Raw genomic sequence first — 27,446 nt, 5'->3', positions numbered from 1 at the left:
AAAAATATGGGAAAATGATAAGGAAAAAAAACGTCAAAAGATAATAATTTTAACAATATTTCTGTCAACAAGAATAAATCTTAGAATTTCACACACACACACCAAAAAACTCAATGGGAAACATCTACCACCGATTTTTCAAGAACTAACGTCACCTTTTGTGGAAAAAATAAACTTATTTTGTAAAACAAAAATAAGACTAAAAATATAAAAGCTCCAGGGACTGGATAATGTTTAAACAAATTCAAGAAATCACGATAATTCCGGATGAAAAATAAAATAACTTCTTCTATGACGTAAATAAATGTTTCATGTGGCTGATAGAAAATAATAAAAAAAAATATATAGTAAATAAAAATTGTATAACCATGAACTAAAAATAAATGAAAAGAAAAATTAATATGTGACAATCATTAATCTACCGAAGAGTAAAATGTATTTTTTTTTCCTTTTTGAGAAATATTTTTGTGCATAGGGAATAGATTATAATATATTTGTAATAGATTTAATGTGTAAGAAAAATAAATAAATAATCCCAAATTTAACGTTAAAAAAAGAGCTTTCACACAACACAACGTAAAGGAGATTGTTTATGGAAAGTTTTATGTTACAGATTTACTGCTTTTTTTTTTTAAACTTGTTTTCTTATTGTTTTTCTGAAGATTAAAGGAAGAAGATTAAGCACAATATATGAAATAAATTTCTAAGAACAGAATGAAATCTTAAACATTAAAATATTATTTTGAAAGCTTCGAAGTCAAGTAAGAAAGGATAAGCTTAAATTGTCAGTTAAAGGAAGCATAAACTCTATTAAAGACTTAAAATTAAAAAGGGAGCATATTTTTTTAAGAAAAAATATATGAGAAAAACCACCGAAGAAGATTTACTTTCGCCTAAAAAAATTAAAGTTTTCTCAAAATATTCTAGAAAAAAGTTAACTCTTCATGTTGAGTCTTAGCTCACTATAAAAAAAATAAATATAATTTCAAATTTAGAGATTTATTTTATATTTTGTGCTTTAAGTAATTTCCAAAAAATTGATAAGGAACTGTTAAAGATTTTTTTGTATTTAAATAATAATTGTAAATTAATTAAAAGACTGAACCATTCTTCAAGAAAAACATTAAAATAAAAGTAAAGAAATTCATTCCAAATTTTACAATCTTTGACGGAAAATTATTAATTATAACATTTTTCTATTTCAATGAATTCATTAAATAGAACAAAAAACCATTGATAAAATATTTTTCTTCTGTAGTAGAAAACTTTCTAAAAAAAATCTTCTGATTTAGAACAGACGTGTGTGAGCTATTCAGGCCATCAAACCTCCATCAAATTTTTCCATTTACTTTTTATCTTTAAACTTAACTCTACGCTGTAATAAAAATTTTATTTGGTGGACTCGCTGTCAAAGCTCAAAGGAATTCTAAGAAAAATAAAATGTAATACACGTGAAAAGTAAATCAGATTGCTGCCTGAATTCCATCAAAACATCATATTTATGAGAGAGAAAATATGGAAATATTTTTAGAATTAAATAATAAAGAAATGTCCCTTGATGTCATTCATGTTATATGAAGTTAACATTGCTTATGCAATTTGTAAATGTAGGGAAAGAAGTTATAATTTGATGATTTCACGCTCAAGTATATATTTTTTCCAAACTAATATCATCTGTTTGAGTTTCCAAAGAGAAAAAGGAGTCTATTCACTCGTATTTGTGTATCGTATTTCAATTAATATCAGTCCAAATAAATAAAATTTAGTAGAAACTTCAAAAATAGTCAAGAAAAACTTTAAAAGACTTCCCATTTTCTATTGAGATCAGCACAGAGAAGAATCGGTAAACATTTACCTAAAAATACGTAAATTATTGCTCTGATTCTCTTAGAAAATTATGAAAATGACGTCATCACACCATTACGCTTTATTCGTCTCTTCCAATGTATGAAGAAGCAAAAAAACATTGACTAAGCTTCCTACATTTAAAGAGATAAAAAATCACTGTAATGACGTCATTCTTTGCATTTCTGAGCAAACCATTTGCAAGATTTTCCCAGCTGATTTCACAGTGGAAAAAGGGAAGTTTTGTTAGCAATTTTTTATTTTCTTTTATTCCTCTAAAAAATTACGCATTTGATTGTTTCCTCCGCATAAGGTTTAAGTCCCCGCAAAAATGAATAAACTCCTTTTAGAGAAAAAACATTTTCATTTTCTTTCTCCCTCTAACTAAAATATCAATAATATAAATTAAAGAAAAATAAATACGGGTTTAAAGTCAGTGAAAACTTAAGGAAGTTTTGAGTTTTAAAATGAAAATTAGGTAGACTTAAATTTTACAATTGGTGCAAATTAGTTGGGTGTGTGAAGGGACTAAGAATGAAAAATTTCCACATTTCTTTTCTTTAAAGTTCTTATTTTTCTTCTCTAAAATCTCATTATTTCTTCTTCATTCATTCATACAGATTAACATGACAAAAAACTTTGATATTTATTTTTCTTGTTTTCATCCATTTAAAATTAAATTACTCCGCCCTCTCCACACGTAAAAATTTTGTGTTGGAGAGAGAATGGAGAAAACTCCATTCATTTTTGTCTCACTGAGACGTCATTTATGCTTATGTAAAGAGTAATTTCACTGCGCGTTATCATTTTAAAACATCGGTACATTGACAAAATGTAATTTTCAAGTATAGAAAGGGCAATGATGTTCATTATATTCTAGAGGAAAGATTCTTTATATAAGAATATATTGCAAAAAGTAGTAAATAATATCCATTTATCCTTCAACATTTTCCCCACCCACATCCGTGGAAATCCCAACCATGCTATGCATGCTCATCATTCCTTCTTCATGGTCCAACAGCAATAGAGGGAGATGATTCAATTGTAACGCGGAGGATAAGAAATAATTCCACCATTCCCTTTAATAAGTCATCACAAACATTTCTTCGTGGAGAAGAAAATCCTCAAGGATTTGGCGCTATAATAAATTTTCCTCTTTGAGAAAAATTTTACGAATCTTTTTTCCTTGTTGAACCCTTCAGAGATTTATCTAATAAATAATTTTGAATTTGCGCGCGCCCCTAGCTTAAAAGTCTCCTCTGATTAATTGTTCTCATCTCTATCGCATCCTTCTGATACATTGGCCGTATTTTTTTTTTACTGTGTATTCCTCTCTGTGAGGATTCACATTTCCCTGTCCTTTTCCTCATACCCAACCACCAGTCACTTCTATATCCAAATTAATCCCTCCCCCGAATCTTGTCAAATCCCCAAATTGGAGTGACTTTAACATACAATAACATGTTGTTTAAAATTGGTATATGTTTAGATAGTTACTTAATTAATGAATAATATTTAGAGACTTACGTTGTGTAACAAATAAAAACTGACAATTAGGATCTTTATGCTCTAAATGCGTTTTACTTTCATCCCCATTTATCCTTTTTAGTGTCCTCTCCGAAGGTTTAATTTCTAAAAATTTCGGGGTAAATATGAGGAATCTTCTAAAAAGAAGTCTCGTTGAATACTTATTTTGTTCCATTTTTTTTCTTATTTTTTTTGGACAGTGTCTGGCTGAGTGCGTATATAATTTCGGTGGGAACCACAGGATTGTTGTTCCTTTTTTAGAGATCCGTATGTAAGACTGGAGGAACTCTTGGTGCTGTACTCGATGTTTGTTGCTCCTCGCATGTCTCATCTTCGCCTATTTACAATGAAAAGAAATTTTTAAATTCTTTTCAACGGGCAAAATGGATAAAATTCCAACCTGGAGGCGATTGTGGAACACTTCCGGTACGTCCATCCTTCTTCTGTGGTGCCTGGTGGGTTTGCGTTGTACCAGCACCACGTGACGTTGATCCCAGGCGCTCGAGAACACTATTGCGACTCCTGCCTAATTTAGCGAAGAAACTATTCTCAATTTGAAGTTGGGCATTGGCGGTCTTTGCGGCGGCACAGGTGCACGCCTTGAGGAAGCTCTTCTTGAAGTTGTCACTGAGAAATGCATAAAGGATGGGATTCATGGCGGAATTGCTGTACCCAAGGCAGCCAACGAGGACAAATATGGTGATCTCGAGGCGGGATTTGCACACAACGGGTGGAGAATAAATCATTGAGATCTGTAGTACCCAATATGGTAGCCAACAACCCACGTAAGCTGCAAAGAATGCCAGAGTGAAAAATTGTTGATGTGAGAATTTTTCCCCACATATATTTCCCATTATATTTTTCCTAAATCCGACATTTGACTGACAAATACAATTTTCCACCCAAATTGATTGCAGATAAATCACACAATTGAACTCTCTATCATCTTGATTTTTATTTATATACATTCTCTTCATTCCTACCAATCTGCCTTCATCTTGGCAGACATCTAACACACCATTCTCTCCACGAAAAGAATGCCATTTCCAGACTTTTCGGGATGTTTTTCTTTTGAGAAAATTGCTTTAAATTCAATTTGGGAAGAAAATGAATAAAATTTGTTGATTTTAGTTATAAAAAGACTTGAAGGATTTTTACTATAATATTGATTCGTTGATTGAAATTAAATTAAAAATATGTATGTTGACACTCTGAATTAGTTGATTTGATGAGTTGAGTCAAGTTGAGAGGTCGTATTAAAAGTCAATAGCACTTACTTGTTATAACAAACACAAAGAACTTCTTAACGAAATTTGTATTTATGGAGAAAATTTCTTAATTCAATTACTCTTCCTTAACTTTCTTTCACCGTGAAGAAGTTTATTCGCTCCTGCATGGAAAAATCTTTTTTAGTAAAAGAATTGAAATACTGATATGAATTTTGAAAAAAGGAGACGAAATCGCTAAAAAAAATATGCTTTACGGAACTATATAATAAATAATAAAAATTTCATTCTAATTTTCCTAATTTTATATATTTTTTATTTATAAAGTTTAAAACAAAAATGAATTCATACAAATCAGTAATCAATCTACATAATAAAGATCATTAGGAATTTTAGAGGAATTTTTCACTTCCTCTTGGATAAACTGTAAAATTCCAGTAATGTTTTTACCAAAAAATGTAAAGAATGACGTCATTATTGTATTTTATCTCTTTGGAGGATCGAGGTTTCTAACCTCAAAACTTTGACGTTGATTTTCTCTCAAAAGAAAATGTATTTCCAAGTTTCTTTCGGCAAACTGAAAGTAATTTAACTTAAATAATTGTGGACTTTATCACGAAATATTAAGTAGATTTTAATTCTGTGGCGCTAGAAAAAAGTCGAATTGGCCACTTTGTGCAGCAAAATCCTCCAAGGGTTAACCAAGAAGGCATTCACGATTCAAAGAAACAACAAAACGCAATAATGACGTCATTGTTAACATTTTTTGGCAAATCATTTTCCAGATTTTCTAGAGAAAGCTCAGAGACGATTTTTTATTAATTTTTATTTTGATTCTCTCCAAATTTACGCGTATCCTGTTTACTTGCTGGATTGAATGATTTTCCCATGCAGGAACAGCTAAATACCTTTTCAAACTATCATCAATATGCTCGCATTAAGTGTTCAGCTTTCTGTATCAAATTGAGTATATAGCAATTTCCGATGATACTGAAGTAGTTTTCACGCTAAGTGCGCGTAAATGCAAACATTCACGATGAGACGAAATGGAAATTAGATAAGCATTGAGTGCAAATAATCCTCTTTCATAGCGTCGATGAGGAGATAATTTGCATCAGAATTAATTAATGTGTTATTTTGTAAATTTCTCTCGCAGAATCATTTCAAATTTCGTACAGAAACCTCATAAAATGCATTTGAGAGGAAAATTTTTACCCAGAATTTCATACAAATTACTTAATGAAATTGTGTGTGAATTATGCATTTTTACCCTCTGTTTTTCAACGAACTCCTGCAGTCAATGTGCAAATATTGTGTATAATGAACTTTTGTGTCCAAAAGCACAGAAAAATTCTTCTCAATCCGCTCAAATGCAGGGGAAAATCTATTTTGTTGAGTTTCCACCAAGCTTTGAGAATAAGGTGCTGAAGAAAAAACAAGTCTTTGTAATTTCTTTGTAAAGAAAAAGCCTTAACAAGGCTCTTAAGGCTTATTGACACTTCAAAAGCTTAATGAATATTTTTTCCCTTCAAGAGAAAGCTCTTCTTTCTTTCAAAGAGCTTCCTGGAAAACATCCCTCATTTGTTATTCTTCCCTTTATAATTCATTCTTAATCAATTGTCCAAAAAAACAATTTAAAATTTCATTATGCATACTAAATTAAGGTGAAAAAAAGAGAAATTACGGGAGAAGAGGGAAATCTCCTTTTTTATAAAGGTAGATAGCAAAGGATGATGAAAAGTGAAAAGGTTTCCCATGATATTATCATAAGCAAACAAACACCTTTCACGCATATATTCAAGAGCACCCTCTCACAGTACAAAAAAGCTCCCTTAAAATGTTTATGTAAAGCTGAAAAAAGAGAGCACTTTCATCCCTCTGGAGATTTGAGTACATTTAAATGTTAAAGAGAAAATTTAGGGATTGAAAATTTTCTATTTCGAACCCCTAAACATTGAATTTAATATTGCTGGAAAAACTTTTATTTGACTTTCGATAGCACCAGAGTGTTGGATACATGTTTTTTTTTTTTGGTTTTTTTGCATACTCGATGAAAGCAATGGTGAGGAGATATCCAGAGGGCACGCAATTGGAACAATGTTGTGCGTGATTTTCAACAAATTCTACTAATTTTAGGAAAATTCTGTCAGCAAAACTGTGAGAAGTATTTTTTTTTAAATCGCACGAAAGTAATGATGGTATTTAAACGAATTTGAATATAACGATTTTGTATTCGATTTGTTCGTGTTGCCTATTTTCTTCCTAATCAAATATAATTCATTTTTAAGTTTTTAAATTATTGTTGTTTCTCGACGTAAGTTATTATCTGTTTAAAAAATATTTTTAAATGAGTTAAACATTAGACAGAGTTGAGTCAAAGTATTTATCAACATTAGAAACTAATTAAAAGATTAAACAGACGATTGTTGGCTCTTTAGCCAAAGGCAGCTTGTTCTTCAATTGGTAGTAGTCTTTTCTTTAAAACAACAGTTTTGTCTTAAATCAGGCATCAGTTTTGTCTCAAATCAGGCATCAGTTTTGTCCTAAATCAGACATCAGTTTTTTTTTAAAATCTAACAATTTTGTCCTTAATCTGGCATCAGTTTTCTCTTTAATCAATCAGAAATTTTGTTTTAAATCAGGCAAAAGTTATGCCTTTAATTTTTCTCAAATCAGATAACAATTTCTTTTTAATCTGATAACAGTTTTGTCATAAATCAGACAACAATTACGTTTAAATCAGGCAAAAGTTTCTTCTCGAATCAGGCATCAGTTTTGTCCTAAATCAGGCAACATTTTGGCCTTAAAACAGAAATTGTTTGTCTTAAATCAGGCAATACTTTTGGCATTATTCAAACGTTAGTTCTGAATTTTTTAAACGATTGAGCTTTTAATTCTTTTAAGGTAACCGAAAACCTTATTAAAATCATGATTATTATTATTTCTTTAATGAAATTTAAAAAAAAAACACAATTAAAAAAAAATAAAGTCTCCACTCGCTCTAATTTGCATTTGAGTTGAGAAATTAGCAACCCCCATGTGGAACACATTGTAGGGTAATTACTGAGGGAAAGCGAAGGAAAAGCTCACGAGGGGATTTTTAGCGGGCGATTTTGTCTGTGCGAAAGAGGAAGTCTCCGGGGGAAATTGTGCAGAAATTGAAGGGAAATATTTGAGAGTGATTACAATGGGGGTGGATTGTGTAGAGAGTGAAGAAGAAGCCTTCGACCCCGATTCCATCTCATTTCTTCAAGCCGATCCCACTTGGGGAAATCACCGCACACATTTTTCTTACAACTCTCCGGTCCCTTGCTTTTCTATGTCACAAAATGTTTGTGGGGGTGGAGGTGTCACGGTGAGGGCACAAAAGGGGCTTTTGGGGGGGTGACATGGTGCTAGGAGTTATTGAGGTTGGTTTGAGGAATTAATTCTCGCATGTCACACCACCAAATGGAGAGAGAGACAGGAGAGATAATAATGGGAGTTCATTCACCTGTGATGACGGTCAGCACCAACTTGGTCACCTTGCGGTGGGAGCGTCTCTTCTCCTTGGATTTGCTTTTGGGTCCGACAGTCTGCAATTTCCGGATGACAAGATAGTAAAAGCTGAGGATGAGACTCAGCGGGATGGCGAAGCCCAGCAGGAATGAATATAAAGTGAATGTGGTACCCGACCGTACTTCCGCCTCCTCTGGCCAATCAATTATGCACGAAACCTGCAAATGTAACAAATAAAATCCACATGACAAATTCACTCTATATAGCAAAATAAGATGCTTATTATTGCGTATATCATGGCATTGCCTCAAATTGCCCAATTTCCTTTAATAAGTAAAAGGATTCTCAGGGATTCCTCTTTTTCTTCTCCCAAATAAAAGGGGGTCTACAATTTCACTTATGGAAACCCTTTCAGCATATTATCCATCACTAAAATGTTCTTTATACTTTCTATTCTCAAAAGAGAACTAAAAGAGATTTACAGAGAACTCCTTTTAAGATGGAATATCATCCAACGAAAGGATGCTTTTAAAGCGACGATGGATTCAGAAAATGTCAAGTATTTATTTATAGAGAAAATATATCTATACAAAGAAGGATTTCTCTGGAGAAAATACATAAATCTAGTACCAAGTATATGAGAAAAAAACCCATTTAGAAATACTCAACGGAGGTATTTGGAATGCTCTTTGAAAAATTCTACGTAAGATATGGGTTTAATGAAAAACCTGAAACACGCAAAAAAAAACAGAATTTTCATTGCATGAAAAGGGTATACGCAATAAAACTCACAGAACTTTATTATCACCAGAGAACATAAATTTCTGTGGATTTATAGCACTAAAGGTCACTTTAAATCAGCTTTCCTCCCAATTTTGGACACTTTATTTTAACCCTTTCATGACTCTCTGGGGTTTTAAGAATTAACTTTAAAATTTTAAATTACTTTTAATGAAAATTAGATTTTTTAAAATGAAAAATTCTTTTCAATCCACTAAAAACGAAAATCAATTTCGACCGATTTTGATAAATTTATCGATTTAAGAAATAAGTTTAATCGAAATTTTATAGAAATCATTTTTCCTCTTAGTCCTCAAACGGGGACGATTTATTCAGCCACTCAATACACAATCGGGCTCCTTCTTCTTCACGTCATCAGGGGCGGCGTCTCTTGTTGTCGCGATGCTCTGCATTCGCTGTCGCCGTCGCAGCACTTCCTTCAGAAGCTCGAGATCCCGCGTCGTCGCTGATAACTCCTTTCTCCTTGCACCCAGGCCCGTACACAGATGGCCGGGTGATCCCAATTGCCGTGTGACGCAATTGACGACGTCACTAGATTCGCAGGGGATGCTTCTACCCCACGGGAAGGCATAAATGCTGGCTCATGGGATGCCCAAGTTGAATTTCTTCGGCTCGGTGAGACTCTCCAATTTGACGGGGAGTGAGCCGGCTTGGGTGATAAATCACTGTCGTCACAGACGCTCTTCCACCTCTGCTGAACTCCCGAATTGTCAGGGAGTATGGCGTGACACGAATTGCAGGTCACGAAAGGCTCCGGATGAAATCCCTCGCCTTGACAGTGCTCCCTAAATGGACTGGGAGGCTGTCGTCACCGATGGTGGATTACTGCTGCTTCTGATGAGCTTCAAACTCCGCAGAACTCTCTGAATTGCCTGAGAGTGAGTCGTGTCACAAGTTGTGGATCACGAGGGGCTCCGGATAAAATCCCTCGCCCTGGCGGAACTCCCAAATTTTGACGGGGAGTGTGCAGTGGCACGGTAGCTGCCAATGGACGCCAATTGCAGCAAATCCCTCCGTCCTTCTGACTCCTCGCCGCGACAGGCGGCGTATCTCCTCCACTTCACGGGTGGCACACTTCACAAGATGGCCACTGGGGCCCAAGGGGATTTCGCCCCTGCTGGTACGTCCGACTCGCACGGAAAATTAGGTCTTTTCCTGCCGGTCTCCCAAGGTGTACTAAACTTTTTCTCTGTCAAGAAGAAGAAGGCATATTAACTTGCCCCACCCCAAAACCCACACAATACATACACATACAAAAGATCATCGGCGTAAGTTGGGTTTTGGAGACTTATTTGAATTGATCGTTACTTCTCCCATAATGACAAATTTTCAAATTTTGTGCACGTTACAATTTCCTAAAGCCTAAAACCAATTCACTAACCAATCAAGACGTGTAAAATTTTTTTACAAATTAAAAAAAAATGTCAATTAAGTTTTCTAAAATGGCTGCCAACATAAAAGGTCAGGATCGATTTTGATAAATTCTAAGGTTTTAACATTAAATAAATGAATGTTGTCTACGTATAATTAAGTACCTATTTCAGTGAAATCTTTAATCAGTTAAAAAAAATCTCTTATTTAATATTACCTATCATATAGATTACCTAAAAACGGCTTGTGAGATTTAGATAATTTTTTTTATTAACCTGACTTCCAATGAATGATCTATATTTAGTTATCAAATTCGTTTCTTTACAAATTAAAAAATGAAAGATGATGAAAGCTTAACTGATTTTAATTTAAAAAAAAGTAATAGAGATGAATTTATATTTGAAAAAAACTTTAAAACTGTCGGGAAATCTTATTCTAAAAAACTAATTCTTTTTTTTTGTTTGCCGAAAACTTTATGTCATGAAAGGGTTAATCATTGACTTGGAACTTTGCCAAAATAACTGAAATTTACACAAAACTCAAAACAAAGAAAAATTTAAAAGTTTCAAAAAAGTTTTATAGGCCAAACAGATAATGTTCTCCTAAATTATTCAAATTGTATCAAATTTCATGAAAATTAGAACCTTTAGAGAGCTCTCGAGGGAATTTCGAAACCCATTAGCGTGCTTTATAGCTTCCATGTCGTATAAATTCAAAATGTACCAGTATAGTATGTATAATATTCGAGAAAATGAGCCGGGAGTTGGGCTGCAATTAAAACACAGTACTTTGGAGCATTAAAGGAAGGAATCACATAAATGAAAATCTCTGTCCAAACCGCCTCGGTATGGCAGTAAAAGGAGCTAGGAAAAAAAGAAGAATCCCTTAATAGCCATGAGACCCACCAAATGATTTCAACTTACCACCCCCTTCCACCCCCAAGTTCCCTTCCAAAAATAAGGCGAGTAATTTACGATTGTCTCGCATGTTTAAATTTTTATCCTCAATTCCACGCAGAAAATGCGCGGGGATTTTTTTATGGGCAAAATGACCCAAATGACTGTGAAAAATGCTTGCTACTCTTGTTAATTATTGACTGCAATAACTCACAACTCCGCGCAGTTGGCATAAAAAATAATATTATACGAAAACGGATGTAAAAATAAACCATCAAAAATATTTTCCACAAGATGAGAAAAATAAAAGAAAAACTCAGGCAAAAGCGGTCAAATGTCCCAGACATTTTGGTCCTCCTTTTAGGATTAAGACAAGAGAATAAATCAGCAAATCTATTGGAAATTTTGCTTTTACAGCACTCAATCTCTTCCACGAGAAATTCTGCGGATGAACTCCATTATGGTAAGTACAAGCTCATGAATATTTTCACGATGAAAATCCACCACCCGCATTAATGAATCTCCCAATGGAGCTGTGAAGGAGCACTATTATGTCTCAAACCGAAAATCCTTTAACTGGCTGACATTGCTGAGGAAAAATGAAAATCCCATACATCAATCCAAAGAGACTTAAGGATATAAGCGGAGGACAATATCAATTTGTCCTGTTAGTCTCCCCCGAAAGACTTTATATTGATTGAGGACATTTTAACAAGCTTTATTGCTAAATTTTTGTTCTCAAAATAATAATATTTTTCTCACAAATTAAATTTTAAAAAAATAACAACCCTTTCTAAATCAACAAGTTCTACAGAAAAATTAAAGTTTCTAAAAGAGCTTTAAAAGTTTCCCCATCTGTCTTCACAAAAAAAACAGACAGACCTTGCTTCTTTTTCTCAGAAGGAACACTTTAAACCCGCAAGCTAAATTCACCAACCCAAGTTTGGGTGGTATGAGTGAAATATTCTCCCCTAGGGAATCCATGCCGAGTTTGTATACCGAAGAGTGGTGGCAAAATGAAGCCAGAACCAGCAGAAGTAAGAAAAGTTTTTTTTTACAACTTCACTTTATAAAAGAGACGTAAAAAACTAACAAAAGAAGCTAAAAGATATCCGCAAAACATTAAAAAATTTAATTTAGTTTCGTGAAATTCCGTAAAGCGTAAAAAAAACAGAATTTTTTGTTACGGAACACAAGAAACTAGGAAAATATCTGCGGAAAGTGAAAAGTCTCAATTCAGTTTTACAGAATACATCAAGAAAAAATTCTCTTCATGTAAAAAAAAATCTGAATTTCGTTTCGAAGAACATGAGAAACCAGAAAAAAGTACACAGAATAAAAATAAAACTCAATTATGTTTCGTAGAACATAAGAAACAGAAAAAAATCTTCAAAACACAGAAGTTTCATAGAATATAATAAAGAAGAAAAAAATCCTGAAAACGTTGAAAATATAAATTCTGTTTCGCGGAACACAAGAAACAGAAAAACAATCCACAAAATGTAAAAAGAACTCTTTTTCAGAGCACGAGAAACCAGAATTACCTGCAGGTAAAACAAACATAATCTCGCAGTAAACTACAAAAAAATGCAAAATATAATTTTTAAAATTTAATTAAACGCGAAAATTATTCATAATCCATTCACTTTGACTATTTTACACCACTTTTCCCTCCTCTCCCCTTTTTTGCCACCGCATATTTGTCGAGAGCATAAATTTCTTGTATATTCAAGAGGCGAGACGCAAAGCAGGAGGAATCCGGGAGGGAGCATAGGGACTTGTAGAGAATTCGCGTAATCAATCGAGGGAATCAAATAAATGGGGACGCATCAGCTTGTGGGTGGAAGTGATGGGGTTGAGGGATGAATAAGGTCTTGGGAATTCCGTCAATTGAATTCCCACGTGAGAAATCGGCCGGATTTCCGGAGAAATTTCTCAATATTAATGCGGTATGGGTGGAATGTTAGACATGTGTGTTTGGTATGTTTCACCATTGAAAATCTTTCCCTACATTAACCACATCTTTGCACATATGTATGTATGTGTTATGTATATATTTAGGAAAAGTCTTTCAAAATATGTACACATCCTTAGAATGTTCGCACGCGGATTTTATTTGAGGAAAACGTGTTGAAAATGTTGAGGAATATTGAATTTTCGCGCCATTTGGAATTTAGTTTTTTTTAAAGATTTTTCTTCACTTTAAATGATTTAAAAAGGGATTCTTGCAAGATTTAAATATTTTGCGTAAAAAGTATTTTATGGTAATCTAGACACAAACCAAAAAAAATCAACAAAGTTCTTTTATTCGTTCTTAGAATATTATTTAAAAAAAAACTAGTAAAGCTCTAGAAAAAAAAATTTAAAAAAAAACCTTATTGGATCCGATAAATTAACTTGCTTTATTTTCTATTAGGCCTTCAAGTGAAATGTTAATTTTTTATAGCAGAGATTGTGTCTCGGTTAATTGAAATATATATTTCTTTACATGTTATGTAAAAAAAATTAAAAATTCTCACAACTCGTGAATTATGAAAAAAAAAAAGATTTTAAATAAAATCGAGTTATTAGTCCTTTGTACGCTGAGCACGAAGGCTAGTGGTAGACCGAACCTACAGAATTATCCCAATTAAACAAATTTATAATCAAGAAAATAAGAAGCCTTTAAACAAATATATGTACTCAAGTAAGGTTTTATGGAATTCTTGTTAAAAAATTAAGAAGTCTTTCGTTCCTTTCATTACAAAAATTGAATTTATAAGGAATTTTTCAAGAAAAATTCTGAAATTATCGATAGAAAACAAAATGAGAAAATTGCATTTCATACCGTACGATTGCGGAAAGTCTGGGCTGTGTTGGCGTACAACATGATGGGTACCATCGTGAGTGCTGATGTGACCCACGCCACCGCCGATACAATCTTGGAGACAAATGCTGTGCGATAGCGTGGAGAAGAGATTGGATGACATACGGCGATATATCGATCAGCCGACATGATGAAAAGGAAGATGGATGAAGTGAATTGTGTGATGGAAGTGCTGATCATGTAGCCCTAAAGAAAAAAAAGAATCATAACTCCTTCCATTCCCAAATATTAAATCTCATTTTCTTTCTTTCTTACCTTGCATACAGTACTCCCAAATTTCCATTCTCCCAAGTACATTGTTGTAATGAGAAAGGGTATCCCAATGAGGAAACATTCATCGGCGATTGCCAGGTTAAGGATGTACATATTTGTGACTGTTTGCATTTTTGTGAAGCGAAGAACAACGTAGATAACGAGGGTATTGCCCAGAAGGCCTACAACGCAAACTGAATTCCATGAAAAGAGATGAAAAATTAGCAAAAAAAAAAATGGAGAGAAAAAAAATTCAAAATGGCGTTGTTTTCCTTACCAATGCCATAAAGAAACATCGAGACGAAATTACCGACAGGCATTTGGAGTGAGGGACAGTGAACAGGCTGTGGGAGGGTGTCGCTCAGGTTCCAGAGATCACCCATCCACGTCAACCCAGCATCGGTGGTCTCATTGGGCCACACTTCGATGGTACCCATGCCCCCCATGGAGATTCCCCCCATCTCTGACCACGGAGATTTACGAGGAGGATTCACACACTGCTCGTGGCAACCTGAAAAATGAGCAACATCCATCAACAGCCCCAAGATAATTGCAAAAATGGGAATGGGTACGGAGCCAAATTCATTATTGACTGCCGCAGACAACACCCCAAACCCACCCCAACTTCTGCCTTCTTCCCGTGCCAATTGGTTGGGGAAAAATTCCATGGGTGGTTCCGGGACAACATACACTGACACTAATGATGGGAAAATGAAGTGAGAAAAAAAATGTTGTGGCGAGAAAAACTTCTTATATAGTTCTTATATCACCACAAAAAGGGGAAGAGAAAACAATATTATATACAAAACACATTGGGAGTGGAAGACACAAAATACAATATAATAGTGGGACAAGTGAAGGGAATTTAATTAATTACAAAAATTGTCGGTGTGGTGAGATTTCCTATTATTATGTGCTGCCACAAGGAAGTTCATTGGGTTGGGGAAATTGTATTATGTGGGTGAGGAAGAAAAATTGCACGACAAGGGTTAGATTCGTTGTTAGATTAGTATATAGCACAAGAGGAAGGCATTTCAAAATGATTAGTGAGGGTGGAAAAGTCAAAAATTTATCTTAATCATCCAGAGTTTCCCATCTTTCTTCTCACTGCCTAGAATAATCAATTTAAAATTAGTGCCACATCATGTAATGTTGTAGCACCGAATAATTTATTTAATATAGCATTTATTTTATTATTGAGAAAAAGGAATGAAGTCATTTTGAGGTCCTTTTTGGATCATTAATAAAGTAAAGATTATCAGAACAAATAAATTATTGTAGAAAAGTCAAAAAGATTTTAAGAAGAATCGTAAAAGTTTACTATTTTTCAGATAAGAATTAATAGAAAAGATTTCACAAGAAAATAGAAAACTATGCCCTCAATGAAAAATTATTCCTAAAAGTTTCATAAGAATCTGAAAATGGTGTATATTTTAACCCTTTAACGTCCAACGTGAAACATAAAAACATTGAAACATGCGCTCTTTTATCGCGATTTTTATTCTATGAATTTTTTTAGAGGACTTTTCTCACTCAGAACGTCTTCTTTGGTCCCTTATGCGTGAATTTGATGTATTTGTAACATGGAAAAACAATTACATTAATAAATAATTGAAAAAATAAAATGTTTCACGTTTGGGTCAGCGAATGACCCAAAAAAACTTAAAGGATTAACAAACATTTCGAATTTTCTTACAATTTAAAATTTATAAGACTTTTGGTATTCTCTGGAAAATATATCAAGATTTTAACAGTTCGTTTCCTTTATTAGCTGTTTCATAGAAGTAAAAATTCTTTTTCAGGTTCTTATCGGATCTTTCCAAAACAATTTTTGGGAAAATAAATCTACTTTTTTTACATTGTGACTATAGAACCTTTCAATAATACTAACTGTCAAATTCTTAATAAAACTTTTTTGAAATAAATGAAAAGATCTTTAACAGTATCAGCCTTAAAATACGATAAGTTTGAAGGAAACGAAAGAAGAAGATGACAAATAAGATTTGTGACAGTTTCTCAAAGAAATGTCAATATTTTGACATAAGGACCTGTCAATTGATCTAAAATGTCATTTATCTTTTACTCATTTTCCCAAAGAATATAAAATTTAATATCACAAAACATTAAGGTAGTCTTCTATATACCAAAAAATAACCAAAATAATAAAATTTTAATACCTCTTCAAAAATAAAATGATGCACCCTAATAAATCAAAAAAGCAGACCTTGATAAAATTTACGGACTGCAAAATTTCGAAGGGAACAAAATGTGTTCCAGCAAGATAGCATAGAGTAATAAAATTATCAAACAGTTAATAAAAGTAATTTATTGTAAAAGTTTCATGCAATGAATTTCACGATCTTCTTACGGAGAGAGAGACTTTCTGCTTACATTGTCTTTGGGACGTACTTTGTCACAACTTTTGAATCATCTCTGTGGAGGAATTAAATTAAGTGGCCTGGAAGACAGGTGAGTGAGTTGGTGGTGGTGGTGGTGGAGGAGACGAGACTCTCTTGAGGGTACTTTCTTTGAGAATTCATTGAACGTGCGTCTTCATCCATTTTAAAGTACTATTTTGCAACTAACTAAAAGCTCCCATTTTCACATTGAACTTTTACCAAACAACCCCATCCCCCTGATTCACCCCCTCTGCAACATGTCTATCAGAAAATGGATTCGTCGTTTTCCTCCTCTCTGACATAATAATTATTATTTTGTCGTTTTGACATCAACTTTTGCCATTCTACGTGGACTTTTCGTGCGAAACTTTCAATAATGGATTTTCTTTTGTGAAAAATTAGCACTTTTTTGTTTACACAAAGTGTTTTGGTGCTCAGCTTGCAAAATCAATTTTGAAAGCTCACTGCGGGGGTGTGAGCTTTTGCAGAGCTCGGCAAAAGAAAACTTTGTGATTCAATTAAAAAAAAGCTTCACAACCCTTTCTCTTTTGCAATTGCTTTCCTTAACATTTTGTGTTATTTGTGTGTGTGTTGCGGATGGATGGAAAAGTAGAGAAGCGTTGGTGGAAGCATTTTAGTGATGTAACTTTCTTTTATAAGTGTGAAAGAGATTTTAAGGGTGAGATTAAGACAACATAAATTCCAATGAAAATTATCTCATATCCCACTTTTTTTCTTTTCTTTCCTTTAAAAGGGGAGAGCACAACAAAAAAACAACCAAAAGAAAATCTCTCATGGGTTAAGGAGAAAAAAAGCACAGAGGGCAAAAAAAATGATATCACATTTTTAGATCTTAATTTATGTTCCGCTCTTTTTTTTCCTCCTTGTATGCTTTTCATGTAGCTTCCGGAGCTTTCTGTCTCGACGGTACCACAATTGGGGGGCTTGGGGGGTTGTGAAAAGTGTGTAACACAAAGAAATGCGGAGGAACTTTCATATCTCGGGCAGGATTATTCAAATTTTTCTCCTTCTGCCTCCATTTTCGTAAAGGACCTATAAATTGAGATTTTTTTTTTGGCTTTCAATAAAGGGAGGATCGTGCGTGTGGCGAATGACCTCTTGCCGAAGAGGAAGTGGAGGCAAGGAATTATAATTTCTTCAACCAACCCCCTGAACAATTTTCTCATCCCTAAAGAGAAACGTCGCATGCATGGTACACACCACATTCTCCTCCCAATGTGTACGTGCGGGTGCTCCTCCGAAAAGATAAAGGGTGTCACATCAATCGTTTATCCCAATTGAAAAGAGTATGGGTGGGGGCAATGGGCGTGGGAAAAGAAGGGACAATTTTTATATTAAACCCCATAAAAAGCGCGTCTTTCATCCCTTTAGCATGATGCTGCGTCGTTCTTGTCCCCATAAAACTTGCCAAATGGCATTTTCCAGCTCCATCGGAGCTCTTCCATGAGTGGAAGAAAAGAATGAGACGAACGATTTTCCGTGACTTTTGTATACATCATCAGGATGGGATATATTGGGAGGGTGTGTGGGTGGAAGAATATAGAGAAGCTACTAAAGAGGACCCAAGAGAATTCATCACCGCACAACTCCACCCTCACACGGTCATTCATCACTGTTGCGACTCCAGAAACCCCTCTTGGTGGTCATGGATCTATGAGCATGTCATATCACATTTTAATTGAATCCCCCACACCGCCCCTAACTGAAAAGTTACATTTCTGTTTCCTTCAAGAATTATTTTGGAAGCTTCTTCTATTTTTTTAAGGAGCTATTCACAATTTAAAAAAAAACATGATTTTAGACGTAAAGACAACAGATTAGCATTATTTTTTATAAAATTCAAAGAATGGGCCTTATTCAGCGACCAAAAAACTCTTGAAATTTTTAAATTTTGTACTGAAATTTCAAGATTTCAAGCGAATTTCAAGGGTTTCTTGGTCGCTGAATAAGGCCCAATATTGAATTAAATTGGAACAATATCGATTAAATTCTTTTCCCAAATTAATTCTTGGATGCTATTAAGCTCAATTTAACACGTAAAAGTATATAAAATATGTAAATATAATTCTTGTGTAGTTTATTTCAACACCTACCACACGTAACAAGCACACATTGCACTTTTCAGGATTTTCACATGTTAATTAGAAATTCTCTTTTGGAAGGAAATTTTTTTCAACGTCATTTAGTAAAAAAAAAACAATAAATAATGTATTGAAAATTAACTCTTTCGAATACAACCAAGGACTTATTTTTTTGCATCAGAAAATACTGTTCAGTTCTTTCGGGAAGGTTTTCGAATCAAGACCATACGCTACGCAGTCCTTAAAATTCAAATTTCAAAGGAAAGAAAACTCTTTTCCCTCAAGATGTCCATTAACGAGATTCGTGTGAATTTTGAAAAAAATGTGAATTTGATAAAAGCTTCGCGAAAGTTTACAGCTTTGATTTATTCGGAGGATTTGTTTAAGAAGAACAAAAAATTCCTCATTTTCATCCCAGTTTTTTTTGGGTATCCTAACAATGTTACCATCTATTACGAAAATATTCCATGGAACAGAAGTAATATTGAATTTTGCCTTCTCAATTCTTGCCGTGATTGCTTATTCGCAATCAAGTGTGAAAGTTTTATCGCTTCTTTTGAATATTGATAAAATTGATGAGATCTTTGAGTGGTTCAATGAGTTGCATCATCAGCAGGAAAATGATCAAATTTGCCAAATTTATGCTAAAAATTTGAGAAAAGTCCTACAAATTGTGGAAATTCTCAAAAGGTAACAGGTAAACTTCTACTAAAGGATAAGAAAAGGCTATTAAAGGAATTGCTTATTTTTTTCCAGACTCTTTTTCGTCATCTACGGTCTCACATTAATTTTGGCAGCAATTTTCTACATGACAACTGACCTCTTCAAAGTTCCCTTCGTTGCGGAGAGTCACAAGTTTGTACATCGTGTTGTATCATTTGTGGGACTTTTCTACAATTGCTACAATATTTCTACATCCGATGGCACGATGATCTTCATTGGAATCTACTTCATTGCAGCTTTAAATATTTTGAGTGATTTAATCAAAATGCTTAATGAAAGCTCCAACATACCAAAGTGCTCGAAACATATACACCAGTATCGTTATCCTTCACGTTCAGATTCTATCAAAATTTGACGATTTTTGTGAAGTTTTCAGTTTTCTTTTCTTCTATCAATTAATTAACAGCGGAATTTTTCTCGTATTTAACTACTATCTCATTCTACAGTCTACAAATTCTTTTATTTATTGGGTAATTCTTAGCAGTGTTTTAGCTCAATTTGCCCTCTTCTGCCTCTTTGGACAGATTATTTTCAATCGTTCTGAAAGAATCTTTACTGATATCAAACAAAATGGTATGAAATGGAAATAAAGGATCAAAAATCACTCCTTTTGATTATGAAAATGTTCCAAAATGCTTTTGGGCTTAAAGCTGCGGGAATGTATGATATAGATATGCTGATGTTTGTTCAAATTTGTAAATTTTGCATTTCTTGCTATGCTATTTTGTATGCAGTTTTAAACTAATTAACATTATTAAACATTGAAAAGGGCACTCAAAAGAAGAAAATTTGTAGAAAGGAGTTTATTATTTATTTCAATGCTTTTGTGACGTCGAGCATGAGTTAATTGTGAAGTAAAGTCAAATAAAACATAGAATTCGTAGTTTATTAGAAGAAAAACCAGTTTATTCTTTAGGTATTCTGAATTTAATTATGTTGTATTTCATGTTAGTATCAATGTATTGATGTATGAAAAAAAAACAGATTTTTATTGCAAAAAAATATATTTAAAAGCAAAGATAAAAGATTTATGTATATTAAAAATATGTTTAAAAAAAATAATAAAAATTTTCCTCTGTGAAAGTGATTTTTTGACGTTTTACAACTTTTCTCAGATGCTGAAAAGAAATTCAAAAATCTTTGCCACTAGAATCTTTATATTTAACCTTATATTTTACGATTTATATTTTTCAATTACAATGTTTATTAAAGATTCAGCTTATCTTTCGATTCAAAAGTGAGAAAAAGACAACTAAAGTTCATAAAATTTTTCTTCAAATTCTTTTTAAATCAATTTTTCAATTTTCTTTCATAATTTTCAGATAAAAAGGGAACATTGATCTTATAAATTTTTCTAAAAATTTATATCATCTGAATTTAAACCCACCCACCCTCATGCCACGGGAGAAAAGATATAGTCCCACGTGTTTGTTCCCTGCCAAATGGGAGAGCTGTTAAAAATTTTTCATTGGGAAAATAATACTTCATACAACAGTGGCAATTTTCCAGTCAGAAAGCATGATAAGATGGTGCGGCATGAAGGGAAAATGTTGGGTGGTTGGGTGTGAAAGCATTTAATGCATTATCATGCACGGTGAAATGATATAAGAAGCAATAAAATGTGTAACACGACGATAATATACCGAATACACATTTTTATGTATGAGAAAGATGCAGCCGCAGCACAAGGAGCCAACCGAAGGAGCAACATTAAAATGTGGAATGTTGTGTGAGAGTCATAAAAGAATGCGGAGGTGTGGGTCGCTTGTGGCTCCTTTAGCCCGCTTTAGCGGCTTTTCTTTGAACGAAAAAAAAAATAAAGAAATTTTCCACGCAAGAGATAAATAGCCTCATGGGGATTTTATTGAGCTTTCCCTAAAATTTATGCCATTCTCCTATGTCACGTATTTTACGACATAAAAATCTCTTGAGATGTAAATTTTAATATTTTCCGGATGGAAAGAGAGACGGAGAGATTCCTCCACCACAGAGGGGGTATAGCCGGTGTGATGAGTGATGTACACAATACCTTATGAGATAATCTACCCACCGAACCATCAAGGAGGTTTGAGATAAAACCTTTTTGGGAAACTTGGGAAATTATATAACTAATTTGAAAATTTTCTCCGCCAAAAGAGGCTTTTTTCCCATTAAAGCCGATTAAGGGATTTTATTCATTTTAATTACAGCCTCCTCGTAAAGGATCGTGAGGAGCTTTTTGAAATTTTTCTAATAAATTTGTGAGAAATTCTCAGAATTGCTAACATAAGGAGGTTATGTATAAATAAAAAATGGTGTCAAAGGCTTTACCTTTTCCTCCACTTGACATAATTTCTATGTAATTTTATTTGTTAAAATGGACGTAGCTTTAAAATTATGCTTAAAGAACATGCCTTAAGATTGAGTAAGACGCGTAGATTAGATTTTTGTTACATTTCGTCAATCAAAATTTATTTATTTGATATTTTAGATAATTCATTTTTACTAAAAATTTATACAGTCGATATGAAACATAAAAACTTTGAAACAAACCTTAAAACATGAATCTTTTCACACATATTAGCGCTTAAAAATTCATTCTTTCAGTGAAAAAGCATTCTTAGACGTTTTTACTTAATTTTAACGCATTAGAACATTTAATGATTAACCCTTTCGCGTTCATTAGTGCTGACCTAAACATGATTCATGTTCTTTTTGTTGCTTTTAAATTAATTTAATTTCTGTTTTAAGTGGGAAATGTGTAAAGTTTACGTAGAAGAGGTCAAAGAAGACAATTTCCATGAGAAATGTCCTCTAAGAACCTCCAGAGACTAAATATCGTGGTAAAAGGAACGCATGTTTCACTCGGACGTGAAAGGGTTAAGTCGTTACATTTTTGCACATGTTTCAAGAAAGGTAACAGAAAAGGTGCAACCTTATGAATTTTCAGCCTGGACGCTAATTCCCGCCACTGCGACTCACAGCTCCAGCATGTGTGTGTGAAGCACCTTGTGAGTGTTCCCATAGCAACTGTTGGAGCTTTCTCATCATCCACATTTTATGAATGTGCTTTCAGCGAAACTTTATCCTACCGCACAATGCACTGAAACTTTCGCTCTCTCCCCTCATTCTCTTATACCCTTCCCACAACGGGGATGAGAAGGGGAGAAAATATAATAAAATATGAATTAATTGAATGAACTTTTTATGGGTATCTCCGAAGCTCTTTGAGGTGTACATAAAACAAACAAGTAAAATGCGCGGTTAAAAGATAAAATTTCCCCCCTCAACCCTTTTAAATGTACACACCCCCCATCGCCCCAAGAATTACCCTCGTTTGCACATTTTTTTGTGTAGGTATCCTTCTGCAAGGACTTGTGTACATAATGCGAAGTGGTGAAAAATTGGGAGATTTTCGTTCACTTTTACCCTTTGACCTGTATTGGCGCGGTGTGAAAGTAGATTGCCCCTTGTAAATTTTACCACCCTGAGAATAGCCCGTCATATGAGCAGTCCATTTGGAATCAATAATACATTCAATGGGTGGTTCCCATTGAGAGCTTTTTTTTGGCACAGTTGGGGGATAAGAAAAAGTTCACATGAGTCGCCCAACCTCGCAGATTTAGTTTTTTTTCAGTTCACTTCATATGACCAAAAAATGCCGCGCATCAACCCCAAATATTTGAAAAGGGTTAGTTCTCGTTTTTTTTTTCTCTTTATTCTGTCCATAGCTTTCACCATATATTCTCACCCCCACTTTTGCCCAAAATCTCTCGTCCCCACTTAGTTTAGGAGAGAAGAAAGAACTTTTTGCTGCGGGTTTTTTTCCTAGAAGTTCATTCTGTGGCACAATAAATTTCCTTTGAAAAGGAGAAAATTTCCTCTTCTTTTTATTTGAGCCCTCCTTTCTGCTTTTCATGGGAAAAGTGAAAGCGATTTTTGTCTATCATCCACATTCAACCGCATGTGAGAGACACACGAGACTTTTTAGGGCACATTTGATATATCGAAATTAATAATCCATGTTCTTGTCACATTGTGTGATCTATGCCGGCAAAAGGGTCAAATGTTTGATTTATTGGCATGTCTCGAGAGGAAAGAGGAAGTGCGCGATAGAGCTTTTAAAGTTTTTAAAGCATCTCTGAAAGTGATAAGCTCATACATATTCGGATTTTCTTGTTTTTCCCATCTTTTCTGTAATATTTTACATGAAAACATTTTCAAGATAAATTTTTATAGCATGTAGCTTAACGTTTCATTTCTTACGTTTGAGGTTCCTTTTTTTACGTTTGACGTTCTTTTCCAAGCCTTTTGGCGTTTATTTTATAATAATTCGACAATTATTTTAGAACTTTTTACATTTATTAATGTTTGAATTAATTTTTCAAACGTTTGACCTCTTCAGTTTGATATTTTCTTAAAAATATTTGACGTTAATCTTTTCAAAAAAAATTACTAACCTTTTTTGACGTTTGACGTTCATTTTTCTTAAGACATTTGGCATTTCTTTTAACGTTTGATGTATTTTTCCTAACGATTTGTAGCGTTTGACGTTTTCTTAATGATTGATGATTTTTTATGTCATTTGACGTTTTATGTTTATTATGACATTTCTTTTCAAACGTTTGACGTTACTTTTTTCACATTTAAAAAAACATTTTACTTCTAATTTTTTAAAATCTTTATTATTTAAAAAAAAAAAGAAATTAAAATAGAATTTTCAAATACAGTAGTGCTTCGACTTATAAGTAATTCTTTATGGTTTTCTTTTACGAATCATTTCAACATAACAATATTTGTTTTTTTTTTGTGATTTCTCTTTCAGCTTACGCCCCCATTTCCACTCAATGAAAAATGCAAAATATCATGGAAAAAAATTTAATTGGATGAAAACTGAAAATATGATTTTAAATATAAATCAAAACGCAACTGGAATGCATAATAAAGTTGTGCTTATTTTCGTTCTCTCATCAAATTCATCTCACTCTGCTTTCGTGATGAATGCGATGAAGAAATGCAGCTGTTTTGTGGTGGCAGAAGGAGCGTGAGAAAATTGTGTACAATCCCACAGGATAAATAAATTATTAACAGACAAAACGTGGTAGAATCCACAAGTTTTATCAACACTTTAATACCTCAAAGATTTTTTTTATTTTGTTTCTCTTTTGTGGGATTTCCCAGCATTTTCCTACTAAATGTCTTTCAGTATCTCCAACATGAATTCCTTTATTGGGCATTTCCTTCAAAATGAAATGAAAAGAGAATCAAATCAATGTTTTTTTCCTTTCTTTCGTTTATCCCATAAATAATCTCCTGTTGGGAAGGAATTTCTTTTTCCTTTTCAAGGAAAGAAAATCAATGTTGTTTATTTAGTATTTGAGGCTTTATGGATCAAAATCAAATTCAACTCTCGATATGCTGTACGAGAGTATTCGATTCCCCCCTAAAAATTGAACGCGCATATATAATAAAAAAAGCTCAATAAAATTTTATTCATATTTGATATTCATTAAATATATTTCTGCCTTCCGCTCTCTCAATGACTTCAACCAAATATAGCATTTTATATGTTGAGGAGGGGGAAAATTGGAGATAGAATCTAACTTTTATTGCATCAAACGATGCAATTTCAACTCATTGAAATGTTCCATCGATGGCACTCCCTTTCACCATACAACATAGAAAAATTTCACTTTTAGATCATTTTTCTTCCGAAGAAAATACTTCTCACACGAAGGGGGGTAAAAGCGCGCAATGTGTGGAGGGAAATGTAATAAGGAGTGAAAATCGTGTATTTATTTTAAAAACACACACATAGAGTTTTCATGGAAAATTCGCAGTGTGTTTGAAACTGAATTTCCCAACGAAATCCCCATAAAACAAATATTGCGAACATCGTGTGATTATTTGCATTTTCTACACGCTACAAAACAAATGTATTTCAGTATTACGACCAATAATCTGGGGCATTTCAGGGCATTTACTGCTGCGCTGAAAGCAATGGAAATGCAATTTGAGGTTATGTCGTATCTAAAATAAAATGCCGGCTCCGCCCCAAAAAAAAAAGAAAGAATTCCTAAAAAGAATTTACATTTTCAAATTCATTTAATTTCATCCCATTAGCAATGGGACAACTAGTGAGCTCTCTCATGCATGAAAATCATATCACGTGTGGGAATATGTTTTGTAATTGCCTTCATTAATGTTTCCACCTAACGGGTTTAGCATGGTGCTATGGGTGGAATTATAAGTTGATTCCCAAAATGATTATTTCACGTGAATCTGCGGATGAGAGCACGGGGATTTGTGCCTTTTTCGATGGGGATTAGTTGGTGTGGGTGACAGCATTGGCACGATTAAATTCCATGTCTTTTATTATGTCGCAACTGTTTGCTTTAATTACCTGCTTGTACATAATTTTTACGCGTTGTTGTGCTTGTAAAAATTATGAGTACTTTTGTGACCAAATATATTTATAACGTTGTGTACAAAATTAGCCATTTTTTCTGTATACAGTACTGCCTTGTAGTGTTACGTTTTTCAATTTTTGATCTTCTGACAAATATTAAGATCCTCTTGCAATGCCGGAATTTTTTTTTATTTTGCTGTTTTATAAAAGAAACTTTAAAAACATTAATTTTTCTTTATAACTTGAATTATTACGAAAAAAAGGTTATTTTTACTCAATATTTCAGAAACATCGCTTCTAAATTAATTTTTCTTGAAAACTTTTAATTTTAGACCTCTCAACAGATCAGAGAAATTCAAGTAATTTCTTAGCCAACTAACGCTATATGCCTAACGAATTTCTCAATTTTTATTGTTGTGAAAAAGCCTCAAATGGACGTATAAGGATGTAATACTGCGAAGTATCACTGTAAAGTAATCCCATAAACTTTAAACCATAAAAAACAAAGATTCTTCCCCATTCTTGTCTTTTCTTCACATCAAAACTCCTAAAACTTCACTGAAACCCTAATTAGTTGAAAGCGTCCTTTGAATATTTAAGCTTCCTATTTAAATTTTAATCGTTACGATCACCATGATATTAACCATTATTCACTGCTTGCTGTGAAATTTTCACAGCCAAAAATATAAAAGTTTCACAAAGGGGAGAACAGGATGGTGTAAAAGGAGAAGAATGGATGAAATGGATTGAATTTCTCCCCGATAAAATATCGTCACTGCCTTCGGGGGGTGCCGCTAATAATTTTCCACCCACACCCAGAATTGTCATGTTAGTTTCCGCCGCGACAAAACAAACAAAAGGAGGCCACTGAGAGTGCATTGGCGAGACAAAGACGTGCCAAAGACTTTTGTGAAATTGCACAAAAGGTATCAAATGGCACTCAATATGAACCCCCCAGTGGGGGGGCAAAGGGTTAAATGTGGGAAATATTAAATATTTAATTGAGCATTCAACAGACTCACCATAAATCTCTCAAAGAGATGCCCTTCCACGCGATTTCCACAGCCTGTGATGCCGTCCGATTCACCAAAAAAAACCTCCAAATTACACCATGCAAAAGGATTTAATTCGTAAAAAATTTTTAGAAACGATGTGACCGTGCAGAGGGTTTTCCGGGAAATCAAGGGTGGACGCCTAAAGGGGGGAAAAATCTAAAGCTTGGTATTTGATGGGGGCTTTCAGTGGAAAAGGGATTTCGCGAATTTTTGCAACCGGGACATCCTTTTGGGATGAAAATTGACATTTAACTGATGCGAAACACTCATTCCGCTGACTTTTCCTCCTTTGCCTTTCCTTTCGCGTTCTTGGAAAAATTCGCTGTATGTGGAAAATTTTCGCCCTCGTGTGGTTGATATGGTTTTTTATACCGTGGAAAAAGCGGGAAGCGAACAGTTGAGCTTCTGCGGAAAAACTTTTGGGATAATAATGTTATTATTTTCCTCTAAAGGACGCTTTATTGAATAAATTAATAGTTTAGAATTAAAGTTATGAG

The 27,446-nt window shown here is 33.7% G+C and overlaps 1 protein-coding gene across 1 annotated transcript; it reads right to left on the bottom strand.

The window, feature by feature from the left end:
• Nucleotides 1–29: 29 nt before the first annotated feature.
• LOC129795873 (somatostatin receptor type 2-like) lies at nt 30–27,217 on the bottom strand. Its single transcript, XM_055837393.1, has 7 exons — nt 26,917–27,217; nt 14,560–14,793; nt 14,286–14,476; nt 13,992–14,216; nt 8,092–8,314; nt 3,773–4,162; nt 30–3,709 (listed from the first exon to the last, which is right to left on the bottom strand). Exons 2-7 carry the CDS (start codon nt 14,741–14,743, stop codon nt 3,630–3,632), a joined length of 1,293 nt encoding a protein of 430 aa, XP_055693368.1. The 5' UTR covers nt 14,744–14,793; nt 26,917–27,217; the 3' UTR covers nt 30–3,629.
• Between the last annotated feature and the right edge of the window lie 229 nt (nt 27,218–27,446).

The sequence above is a fragment of the Lutzomyia longipalpis genome, chromosome 4 (assembly GCF_024334085.1).
Source record: "Lutzomyia longipalpis isolate SR_M1_2022 chromosome 4, ASM2433408v1".
Lineage (NCBI taxonomy): Eukaryota > Metazoa > Arthropoda > Insecta > Diptera > Psychodidae > Lutzomyia > Lutzomyia longipalpis.
Note: the sequence above shows the minus strand (reverse complement) of the source record. Positions and strands in the feature narration are given on the sequence as shown.